Source organism: Carassius carassius, chromosome 1 (genome assembly GCF_963082965.1).
Source record: "Carassius carassius chromosome 1, fCarCar2.1, whole genome shotgun sequence".
NCBI lineage: Eukaryota > Metazoa > Chordata > Actinopteri > Cypriniformes > Cyprinidae > Carassius > Carassius carassius.
The window spans coordinates 6619024-6631890 of NC_081755.1; the positions used below are offsets into that span (position 1 = coordinate 6619024).

At 53.2% G+C, this 12867-nt stretch overlaps 1 protein-coding gene across 1 annotated transcript; it reads left to right on the top strand.

Annotated features, from left to right (window-relative positions):
• Positions 1 to 3417: 3417 nt before the first annotated feature.
• LOC132153900 (fibroin heavy chain-like) lies at positions 3418 to 7706 on the top strand (the record flags this gene model as incomplete). The annotated part of the gene is made up of 4 exons (XM_059562710.1): positions 3418 to 3424; positions 5503 to 5631; positions 5983 to 6663; positions 7474 to 7706. Coding segments are annotated over exons 1-4 (1050 nt in total), but the record flags the coding sequence as incomplete, so codon positions are not given.
• Positions 7707 to 12867: the final 5161 nt, after the last annotated feature.

The following is a 12867-nucleotide window of genomic DNA, read 5'->3' on the forward strand; positions in this document are numbered from 1 at the left end:
TTTGGCCAGGGCGCGGGACAGGGAAGCGGCTTTGGCCAGGGCGCGGGACAGGGAAGCGGCTTTGGCCAGGGCGCGGGACAGGGAAGCGGCGCTGGCGCGGGCGCAGGACAGGGAAGCGGCGCTGGCCAGGGCGCAGGACAGGGAAGCGGCGCTGGCCAGGGCGCAGGACAGGGAAGCGGCGCTGGCCAGGGCGCAGGACAGGGAAGCGGCGCTGGCCAGGGCGCAGGACAGGGAAGCGGCGCTGGCCAGGGCGCAGGACAGGGAAGCGGCGCTGGCCAGGGCGCTGGACAGGGAAGCGGCGCTGGCCAGGGCGCAGGACAGGGAAGCGGCGCTGGCCAGGGCGCAGGACAGGGAAGCGGCGCTGGCCAGGGCGCAGGACAGGGAAGCGGCGCTGGCCAGGGCGCAGGACAGGGAAGCGGCGCTGGCCAGGGAAGCGGCTTTGGCCAGGGTGCAGGACAGGGAAGTGGCTTTGGCCAGGGTGCGGGACAGGGAAGCGGCTTTGGCCAGGGTGCGGGACAGGGAAGCGGCTTTGGCCAGGGTGCGGGACAGGGAAGCGGCTTTGGCCAGGGTGCGGGACAGGGAAGCGGCGCTGGCCAGGGTGCGGGACAGGGAAGCGGCGCTGGCCAGGGTGCGGGACAGGGAAGCGGCGCTGGAGCAGGACAGGGAAGCGGCTTTGGCCAGGGTGCAGGACAGGGAAGCGGCTTTGGCCAGGGTGCAGGACAGGGAAGCGGCTTTGGCCCGGGCGCGGGACAGGGAAGCGGCGCTGGCGCAGGACAGGGAAGGGGCGCTGGCCAGGGTGCAGGACAGGGAAGCGGCGCTGGAGCAGGACAGGGAAGCGGCTTTGGCCAGGGCGCGGGACAGGGAAGCGGCGCTGGCCAGGGTGCAGGACAGGGAAGCGGCGCTGGCCAGGGTGCAGGACAGGGAAGCGGCACTGGAGCAGGACAGGGAAGCGGCTTTGGCCAGGGCGCGGGACAGGGAAGCGGCTTTGGCCAGGGCGCGGGACAGGGAAGCGGCTTTGGCCAGGGCGCGGGACAGGGAAGCGGCTTTGGCCAGGGCGCGGGACAGGGAAGCGGCGCTGGCCAGGGCGCGGGACAGGGAAGCGGCGCTGGCCAGGGCGCAGGACAGGGAAGCGGCGCTGGCCAGGGCGCAGGACAGGGAAGCGGCGCTGGCCAGGGCGCAGGACAGGGAAGCGGCGCTGGCCAGGGCGCAGGACAGGGAAGCGGCGCTGGCGCAGGACAGGGAAGCGGCGCAGGACAGGGAAGCGGCGCTGGCCAGGGCGCAGGACAGGGAAGCGGCTTTGGCCAGGGCGCAGGACAGGGAAGCGGAGCTGGTGCAGGACAGGGAAGCGGCGCTGGCCAGGGCGCGGGACAGGGAAGCGGCGCTGGCCAGGGCGCGGGACAGGGAAGCGGCGCTGGCCAGGGCGCGGGACAGGGAAGCGGCGCATGACATGGTAGCGGAGCTGGACAGGGTGCTGGACAGGGAAGCGGCGCTGGCCAGGGTGCAGGACAGGGAAGCGGTGCAGGACAGGGAAGCGGCGCTGGCCAGGGCGCAGGACAGGGAAGCGGCGCTGGCCAGGGCGCAGGACAGGGAATCGGCGCAGGACAGGGTAGCGGAGCTGGCCAGGGCGCAGGACAGGGAAGCGTCGCTGGCCAGGGCGCAGGACAGGGAAGCGTCGCTGGCCAGGGCGCAGGACAGGGAAGCGTCGCTGGCCAGGGCGCAGGACAGGGAAGCGGCGCAGGACAGGGTAGCGGCGCTGGACAGGGTGCTGGACAGGGAAGCGGCGCTGGCCAGGGTGCAGGACAGGGAAGCGGTGCAGGACAGGGAAGCGGCGCTGGCCAGGGCGCAGGACGGGGAAGCGGCGCGGGCGCAGGACAGGGAAGCGGCGCGGGCGCAGGACAGGGAAGCGGCGCGGGCGCAGGACAGGGAAGCGGCGCGGGCGCAGGACAGGGAAGCGGCGCTGGCCAGGGCGCAGGACAGGGAAGCGGCGCTGGCCAGGGCGCAGGACAGGGAAGCGGCGCTGGCGTAGGACAGGGAAGCGGCGCTGGACAGGGAAGCGGCTTTGGCCAGGGCGCAGGACAGGGAAGCGGCGCTGGACAGGGAAGCGGCTTTGGCCAGGGCGCAGGACAGGGAAGCGGCGCTGGACAGGGTGCAGGACAGGGAAGCGGCGCTGGACAGGGCGCAGGACAGGGAAGCGGCTTTGGCAAGGGCGCAGGACAGGGAAGCGGAGCTGGCGCTGGACATGGAAGTGGCTATGGCCAGGGCGCTGGTCAGGGATCTGGACAGGGAAGTGGCGCTGGACAGGGAAGCGGCGCTGGTCAGGGATCTGGACAGGGTCAGGGAAGTGGTCAAGGGAATTGTCGGGGATGTCGCAAAGGTCATTGTCGTCTATAGGGACCTGTTCATGGGAATTTTGCATAATACTTTTTCGGGATCTTTTCCAATGCTTTTATTCAAATGACATGTTTTCCCTGTTTGCTTAAACAGTTTAGAAAGATTTTCTGACTCTCTACCACTATCACCTCAAATAAAATAAAAAAACATTGCTTGATTTGAAGAGTTGGTGTTTGGTATCATTTTTTTTAGTCCGCAATATTTAAAATGTACAGTTCTCTTATGATTACACCACATGTTAATACTCCAGCGCCACTACCTGGTTGATCTCCCAGGTGGCAGTATTGTGTCATTGTGTTAACGCTGGCACCTGTCACACAAGAAGACAAAGCCACTCTGAGGAGAGCCGTGTTCATCAGAGTAAGTTGCCATTATTTTTCTAGTCCTAGACTGGGAAATGTTATTAACCTGTTAACAGTGGTTTTCTGTGTTCCTATATTTAAGTAAAGGGTGACTTTAAGTACCACGTTTTCTTTGCTCGTCTTGTTTTTGTATTTGCAATCAATAGGGCCTGTGCGTAGCTACGAAAAACTGAGCAAACACATTGCTACGTTAAACTTGTAAAATGTTAAGTTGGTCGCAGTGCCATGCACTTAATGCCTCATCTGCGGTCATTCTTCAATCAGGTTCATTAGTTAACATATATAAATAACAAATAATGAACACTATTTCCACAGCACTTATTAATCTTAGTTCATGCTAATTTCAGCATTAACTTATGCATTATTCAAATCTCGAGTTGTGTTTGTAAACATTGTTCTGTGAACTAACATGAACAATGAATGACTCTACACAATTTATTAATCTTTGTTTGTCAATAAAAATAACGTACTGTTCATTCATGTTAATTAAAACATTAATGTTAACAAAACATCTCATTGTAAAGCATTACCATAAATATTTATTCATCATACTGTTGAACTTGACCGTATTTTCTCTCTTGGATTACATGATCGCTGCAGATTCATATTGCAGTTGATGGTGTCGCCATAGAAATGCACAATCCTCTCGTAATTAGGCTAGCTAATGCTAGGTACACACCAAAATATTTTTGACATCTTATAAGATTTTCAAAATGTAATAGACCACAAACATGAGGATAAAAATTCCTAGGTTTAACCGTTTTGTTCCTATACTGTGTGGTGTGCCATGATGTGACAAAGACAGCGCACCACACAGATTTTCAACCAGAGTCTCGACTGAACACAGGAAATCTCGCGAGACTTCAGAATAAGCATGGCGGATGATATGCAGGAAGAAATTGCAATGATAGTGTTTGGAATGATTTTATACACGACACGTTGTATAAACATTTGTGCTGTTGCCACAAATCAAAAAGCTGATCCTCCATCTCTGCTGTCCACAACAATTTCACTTTGTGCTGCGCCATGACGGCTTTAGTCTTCCATCATCTCGCTTTCTGATTGGATATGGTTTCGTTTCACGTGATATTATCCAGAGCGTGCATGCATTTGTCCTAGGGATTCCCCCCACACATCAGGATTCTGATCGTAAATATTAAACGTGTTGAATATTTACAATTCGCGATCGGGGCGTCTCCGATGTTCTTCCGATCAGGTTCAACACTCTTAACACACCTCACTCACAGCAAGAGAAAATCAGATAAGATAATCTGTAGAACCATCAAGATAATCGGGACATAGCTATGATTGTCGGAAAGGGGGGAAATCGGCCCAAAATCAGAACGATTTTCTTTTGGTGTGTACCCAGCATAAATTTATGACATGGCTAGAACGTAGCATTCAGCAGGTCCAACCCCAATCATGCACACCTGAACAAGCTAATCAAGGCATTTCAGATAACTAGAAAGCTACAGGCAGGTGAGTTTGATCAGGGTTGGAATTAACCTGTTTTCCTTGAATCTTTAAAATCCTATTTTACAGAGGTTGATATTGCAGCAACACCTAATCGTTTTAGTTTTGTGCGCTTTGCTGTCTGCTTCTCCTGACGCACCAATTCAGTGCATTTTGCAGCAGAGATCACAGGCTGGGAGGATGACAGCTCGAATGTATTTCTCGTTGATTGCTGTTTTTTTGTGTCTGTTTGGATACTTCAGCATAACTCACGCTATTCAAAGACGAACCACAGGTGAAATATCTGTTAATCTCATTACAGAACCTGAAGAAATGCAGAAATAAGTGACTTTCAGTCTTTGAAAGTAGTTAACCTAGCTTATGAATGAGTAGTAGGTTTTAAACCACTTTTGATTTGAAGCAGACAAATGTATAAACTTAGTATTTCGGTTTGAGACCCATTGCAAAACCACACATTTACAAATGCTGAAACCGCACTTCCCTTATAATCCTCTTGAATTCTCTAGTGGATGGTTTCTGTCCGGAGAGGCTGATGGTCGAACCATCCCATCGAGGATGTTCCTCTGATGAAGACTGCCCTGTAGGGCACAAATGCTGTCGATTTGAATTTGGGCCTGTTTGTGTGCTGCCTGTTTTCAGTGAGTTTCAGTTAATAATAGATTCTAAGGCTAAACTCACACACACATACTAGTAACGCTCTGGATTCAATGTAAGTTCTAAGCAAAGAGTTTGCCTTTTGTTGTTCTCCTCTGAAGTCGGATTGAAATCATCCCTTGGGATGGTTTTAAGGACCGGATGGATTTACAAAATAAAGAGGAATAATACTTTGAACAGTGGTTCTCAATTCCAGTCCCGGGGACCCCTTGCTCCGCACCCTTTACATGTCCCCCTTATTTAACACACCAGATTGTGATCATCAGCTTGTCAGGAGAGAGATCCATGAACTGGACCAACAAGCTGATGATTTCAATCCGGTGTGTTAAATAAGGGAGACGTGCAGAGCAAGAGGTCCCCCATGACTGCAATTGAGAACCACTGAATTGGAATGGAATTCTTTCTGTAGGTAAAACTTGCTATTCACCAACCCTGATCAAAGCCGCCTACCTCAGATTTTTCTAATGATCCCAAAGACATTGATTGGCACTGGTTAACATGCTCAGGTGTGTTTTGATTAGGGTTGGAGCTAAACTCTGCAGGAACATGGATCTCGAAGTCCAGATTTGAGGATCTCTGGTCTATATGCACAAACTAAAGCTGACTATCTGTGTTCACGCAGTGAAGCCGGGTCAATGTCACATACCGGAGACGATTCCACTGTGTGCTGATAGCTGTTTCAATGATGGCCAGTGTCCTGCCACACAGAAATGTTGCCCAACCACCGGTGGCTTTGCATGCAGTGAACCGCGTGGCCAGGGAAGAGATCAGGCAACATGCCATGGAAGCGGCTATGGCCAGGGACAGGGAAGCGGCTATGGCCAGGGTGTGGGACAGGGAAGCGGTTATGGCCAGGGTGCGGGACAGGGTATTGGAGCTGGACAGGGTGCGGGACAGGGTAGTGGAGCTGGCCAGGGTGCGGGACAGGGAAGCGGCTTTGGCCAGGGCGCGGGACAGGGAAGCGGCTTTGGCCAGGGCGCAGGACAGGGAAGCGGCTTTGGCCAGGGTGCAGGACAGGGAAGCGGCTTTGGCCAGGGTGCAGGACAGGGAAGCGGCTTTGGCCAGGGTGCAGGACAGGGAAGCGGCTTTGGCCAGGGTGCAGGACAGGGAAGCGGCTTTGGCCAGGGTGCAGGACAGGGAAGCGGCTTTGGCCAGGGTGCGGGACAGGGAAGCGGCTTTGGCCAGGGCGCGGGACAGGGAAGCGGCGCTGGAGCAGGACAGGGAAGCGGCTTTGGCCAGGGCGCGGGACAGGGAAGCGGCTTTGGCCAGGGCGCGGGACAGGGAAGCGGCGCTGGCCAGGGCGCGGGACAGGGAAGCGGCGCTGGCCAGGGCGCGGGACAGGGAAGCGGCGCTGGCCAGGGCGAGGGACAGGGAAGCGGCGCTGGCCAGGGTGCGGGACAGGGAAGCGGCGCTGGCCAGGGTGCGGGACAGGGAAGCGGCGCTGGCCAGGGTGCGGGACAGGGAAGCGGCGCTGGAGCAGGACAGGGAAGCGGCTTTGGCCAGGGTGCGGGACAGGGAAGCGGCTTTGGCCAGGGCGCGGGACAGGGAAGCGGCGCTGGCCAGGGTGCAGGACAGGGAAGCGGCGCTGGAGCAGGACAGGGAAGCGGCTTTGGCCAGGGCGCGGGACAGGGAAGCGGCTTTGGCCAGGGCGCGGGACAGGGAAGCGGCTTTGGCCAGGGCGCGGGACAGGGAAGCGGCTTTGGCCAGGGCGCGGGACAGGGAAGCGGCTTTGGCCAGGGCGCGGGACAGGGAAGCGGCTTTGGCCAGGGCGCGGGACAGGGAAGCGGCTTTGGCCAGGGCGCGGGACAGGGAAGCGGCGCGGGACAGGGAAGCGGCGCTGGCCAGGGTGCGGGACAGGGAAGCTGCGCTGGCCAGGGTGCGGGACAGGGAAGCGGCGCTGGCCAGGGTGCGGGACAGGGAAGCGGCGCTGGAGCAGGACAGGGAAGCGGCTTTGGCCAGGGTGCAGGACAGGGAAGCGGCTTTGGCCAGGGCGCGGGACAGGGAAGCGGCGCTGGCCAGGGTGCAGGACAGGGAAGCGGCGCTGGAGCAGGACAGGGAAGCGGCTTTGGCCAGGGTGCGGGACAGGGAAGCGGCTTTGGCCAGGGCGCGGGACAGGGAAGCGGCGCTGGCCAGGGTGCGGAACAGGGAAGCGGCGCTGGCCAGGGTGCAGGACAGGGAAGCGGCGCTGGCCAGGGTGCGGGACAGGGAAGCGGCGCTGGCCAGGGCGCGGGACAGGGAAGCGGCTTTGGCCAGGGCGCGGGACAGGGAAGCGGCTTTGGCCGGGGCGCGGGACAGGGAAGCGGCGCGGGACAGGGAAGCGGCGCTGGCCAGGGCGCAGGACAGGGAAGCGGCGCTGGCCAGGGCGCAGGACAGGGAAGCGGCGCTGGCCAGGGCGCAGGACAGGGAAGCGGCGCTGGCCAGGGCGCAGGACAGGGAAGCGGCGCTGGCCAGGGCGCAGGACAGGGAAGCGGCGCTGGCCAGGGCGCAGGACAGGGAAGCGGCGCTGGCCAGGGCGCAGGACAGGGAAGCGGCGCTGGCCAGGGTGCGGGACAGGGAAGCGGCGCTGGCCAGGGCGCGGGACAGGGTATTGGAGCTGGACAGGGCGCGGGACAGGGAAGCGGCTTTGGCCAGGGCGCTGGACAGGGAAGCGGCTTTGGCCAGGGACAGGGAAGCGGCTATGGCCAGGGACAGGGAAGCGGCTATGGCCAGGGACAGGGAAGCGGCTATGGCCAGGGACAGGGAAGCGGCTATGGCCAGGGACAGGGAAGCGGCTATGGCCAGGGTGCGGGACAGGGTAGTGGAGCTGGCCAGGGTGCGGGACAGGGAAGCGGCGCTGGCCAGGGTGCGGGACAGGGAAGCGGCGCTGGCCAGGGTGCGGGACAGGGAAGCGGCGCTGGCCAGGGTGCGGGACAGGGAAGCGGCTTTGCACAGGGTGCGGGACAGGGAAGCGGCACTGGACAGGGTAGCGTAGCTGGACAGGGTAGCGTAGCTGGACAGGGAAGCGGCGCTGGTGCAGGACAGGGAAGCGGCTTTGGCCAGGGTGCAGGACAGGGAAGCGGCTTTGGCCAGGGTGCAGGACACGGAAGCGGCTTTGGCCAGGGTGCAGGACAGGGAAGCGGAGCTGGTGCAGGACAGGGAAGCGGCTTTGGCCAGGGCGCGGGACAGGGAGGCGCCGCTGGCGCGGGACAGGGAAGCGCCGCTGGCCAGGGTGCGGGACACGGAAGCGGCTTTGGCCAGGGTGCAGGACACGGAAGCGGCTTTGGCCAGGGTGCAGGACACGGAAGCGGCTTTGGCCAGGGCGCAGGACACTGAAGCGGCTTTGGCCAGGGCGCAGGACAGGGAAGCGGCTTTGGCCAGGGTGCAGGACAGGGAAGCGGCTTTGGCCAGGGTGCAGGACAGGGAAGCGGCTTTGGCCAGGGTGCAGGACAGGGAAGTACTTTAGTTAACATGAGCTAAGCAAGAACAATCCTTCTACAGCATTTATTCATCTTAGTTCATGGTAATTTCAACATTTACTAATGCATTATTTGAAACAAAGGTTGTGCTTGTTAACATTAGTTAATGCACTGTGAATTAAACAATGAATAACTGTATTTTCATTAACTACCATTAACAAAGATTAATAAATACAGTAATACATGTATTGTTCATTGTTTTTTCATGTTAATTAATTCATTAGCTAACATTAACTAATGGAACCTTATTCTAAAGAATGGAATGATATTCCGGACTAATATGAAATACCACTGCCTCCTTTCATTTTTCATTTAAACATAATAATAGCAGCAGAAATGTACTTAGTTCAGGGAAATGTTCAGGGAAATGCGGGACAGGGAAGCGGCGCTGGCCAGGGTGCGGGACAGGGAAGCGGCGCTGGCCAGGGTGCGGGACAGGGAAGCGGCGCTGGCCAGGGTGCGGGACAGGGAAGCGGCTTTGGACAGGGTGCGGGACAGGGAAGCGGCACTGGACAGGGTAGCGGAGCTGGACAGGGAAGCGGCGCTGGTGCAGGACAGGGAAGCGGCTTTGGCCAGGGTGCAGGACAGGGAAGCGGCTTTGGCCAGGGTGCAGGACACGGAAGCGGCTTTGGCCAGGGTGCAGGACAGGGAAGCGGAGCTGGTGCAGGACAGGGAAGCGGCTTTGGCCAGGGCGCGGGACAGGGAAGCGCCGCTGGCGCGGGACAGGGAGTTTTCCATCACAGAATACAAATAAAAATTCTTTCACAACTTCAAAATGTTATGCTTTACCCCTAATTTTTGTAGTGTAATAGGTAGAATGTCATATGACCATACCCACATGCAAGTTATTTCACTGGGTCACTGCTACAAGCATTTATAGGAGAAATGCAGGTAAAGTAAATGTAAAACAAAAAAATGTAACATACAATATGTAATTTACCTCTGAACAAACTCCAGCGTTGTGGCCGCTTCCACCTGATATTCAATATTGAACACATAAAAACTGGCAAACAAGACTGCCAAGGCGGTTGTAAAATCTGGAATTGGAGGAGAATGTGGGACTACAACACGTCCCTCTATGGACCGCATCCACATGTTCGCAGACCGCACAGTTTCTCCTGCAATCAAACATAAAACAGTAATTGATCAATATGGGGATTTCAGCTGACCCTTTTCACTTTTGTCCTGTGAGGAATTAAAAAATGAATCACATGACATCTGGTACTTTATTTGGAAAGCAGTGCTGTTAGAGTTGCCTTATTGTATTTGCTATGTACACTTAATTGTATTTATCTTCAAAAGCTGATTTCATCTAATTAGAGTTTCACCTAGCATAATGAGTCTTGGGGTGGTGGGAAGGGAGAACTGTGCCTCAGCATCAGCAGTCAGGAGTTGTAGTCACCTATGAGTATTGAAAAATGAGATTAACAAACAAATAATGGTTTCAATATGATCATGCACTGTATATGTAATGTGCAAACCAACAAACAAGTCAAACCTAATTTACAATATTTTAAAAAAGGAACTGTAAACGTTGAAAAAATTTAATTTTTTTCTCAAAACATATTTACAACAGTACTTCCAAAAGACAAATAGCGACAAAAAAAACTTACATCAGCAAGGAGAAAAAGACTGTCCTCTGCTTCTTTGAAATATGCCATCATGACCAGCATCGCTACAAGACCATCGGTACCCTCTCGGTCATTCTTAAAGGCTTCTATCAAAACACTTTTAACTTCTTTATTCCACTTCATAATCTGAATATGGAAGAACTCCAGAAGCCTTTTCGCCTTTTTATCCAAGTCATTCTTCAGTTTTGAGAGCAGTTCAATGCCAGTGAGTGTAGTAAAGTGGAACAGTAAGAACTTAAAAGACAGGAGAAATGGCCACTTCTTACTTATGTCAATAATGCTGAGGGGTGGATCTGAATTTATGTCCTCTCGCTGTTTTGCATATGTGATTCTCATTAGCTCCTTTAAAGTCCCTCTCTCAGTTGCTCTTGGCCCCTCTTGACAGATCCACCATCTCTTTTCTTCAAGTGATGCAGATGATTCCCCCTCTGGGTACTCCTGTGGTTGCCAAGTAATGCATCCATAACTATCAATTTTAGCACATTTGCCAGCAGATGGCTGGTCATCACCACTTGCATCTGGGCTTCCTCAGACGGGACAGTGTATTGCCTCGGTTGACATATTCAATTCTGGTCTTCAGCTGATTTATTAAACTGAAATATCCACATCCAATTATTTCTCCTTCCTCTGTTTTGTCTAAAAAGCTTCCTGGATACTTCTGGGTTATTCCTTTGGCTACTGCTGAGCAGTCCTTGCGAGATGGGTTTAAGCAATGTACTCTCATTGAATCAACGATGACTCTTACCACGTGTCGGCGATCCTCTGGCTCTGGCCTCTTATCAGCATCAATCACACAAAGCAAGCATCATTAGAGTTTTGTAGACAGTCTACACCCATGTCCACTACAGGCACCGACTGATACTGCTCCACAACAAAATGCACACATGACCGATTAATCAGTATGAGCACAATTTTTCCAAACATGTAGCCTATGTCATTTTGTTGTACTACAACAACCATGCTTCTTTTGTACATTGTCCCTTTGAATGTGAGAGATGTTGTTTCAAGACTATGCACTGGACAAAGTATTTTGACACTGACAGCATTCTGAATGCCAGTCTGGTAAAGCTGGTCATCAAACTTAGTTGTTTCCCCTGTTTGAAGCACTGGAGGAAATTAGATCAACAACCTCCCTCAGCTTGAGACACAACTGCCAAACATCATCTTCAAGTGGAGTTTCAATCCTGTCCCCAATCATTAAAGGAAGAAGTTTTACAGCATCCGGCCGTATCTCACATGGTTTGTTGTTAGCATCCCTGTCTTTGTATGGAAAATTTGATATAATCCTGTTTAACTGGCAATAAGTGAAGTGTTTCTCAGCTGTCACCAAGTGCTTTATGTACAAAGCTAGATCAGCAGAAACAATTCCCTAAAACAGGTCATGACCCAAACAGGGAGGGAGATCTGGCTGACAAACATTATCATTAACTGATTGAAGACAGAGTCAAACTTTAATCCACTGGCCATTTCTTCCTGTAATGATGCTTGTGCCACAGAGTTGTTGTAAGTTTCTACTGATCTGACAGGACCTGATTTTGTGGGTGTTTGCTGGAAGGATTCCCTGTCTATGAGGCAGTACCTGCAAAAAAAAAACGGCTTTTACTGAAGTTTTCAGTAAATCCTCCAATGCAGTGTGACCCCAGATTGTCCCCAGTTATAGCGATCACAGTACCCCTCGCAATGCTCCGATCGGGAACATGAATTCCAGTTTCCTCCATGTCTTTCAAGTCACGAACTGCAGCATAAAACACCTTTTATTGGCCAAAAAATTGAAGTCCTCCTCCCTACACAACAATACAAGCTGCATTGGATCAACAGAAGACGCATTGTGTGCTGCGATCTCTGCTAATGTCATATACATTGCTAAAATCTTATGTTTCTTTCTGCCAGATCCTAGAGGATTAGCAACTTCAAATGAATCTTGATACAAGATTATGGATACTGAGGATGGTGATTCCTGTAACAATTTATTGTTTTTGATGACTTTACCATCTCTCAGGTCTTCCGGCACATCTGGGGTTGTTGATGTGTCTTATTTTGCCAAGAGATATTGCTCTTGAACTGAGGTCCGAGAGAGTAATGCCTTCACTGTCTCTTTAATGGACACATACTGGCAAAACCTCTCTTTTCCATTTGCACTAATTCCCATATAAACTGGGGTTGGGTCAACATAATTGAATTTACTCTTGAAGAAGGATTTTCGTGTCTGATCAGTTCTAAATACTCCCTTGTTGCACCTTTTCAGGGGGTCATTTTTGGAAAGATCATCAAGAAGATCCCTAATATTATTTTCAGGGACATTTAACTTTGTTAATTCCTGATCCAGTTTAGACAAAAGGTGGGGTGTGCTGTAACTGTGTACCTCCTGGAACTCTTTAATTAGCTTCTGAATTACACTAGCTGGCAACAGCATTTTTGCTTGCATTTGAAGATAAAACAAGCCCAGGTTGTTCATAAAATCATTCTCATCAACTAACTCATTATTTGCATGATCTCCATCCAACTCCTCCACTTTAACATTAGCAATACTTTTCTCCCCATCCTAGCCTGTTTGAGTCTTTTTGTTGTTTGAGGAGGTAGCTGTGCTTACAGTGGCAGTATAGGTGCGGTGAGATTTAATTTTATGTTTGCGACTTACGTGTGAGGAGAACGATGAAGGAAGATGAAATAATTTGGAACAGTTATCATAGGGGCAATGTACTTTCCACCCGTCTTTAATATGCACCCGGAGATGGTCACATAAGGTTGACATACATACTGTCGCAAAGCCACAATCCCGGATTTTGCATGTTAACGTGTCTCCTTCCATGCATGCCTGAGGCAATGGTTTAACGGTATGCATATAGAACCGGTACATATGCTTTCGAAGTGCACATACTGGCTTAAAAGTAGCAGGACAGT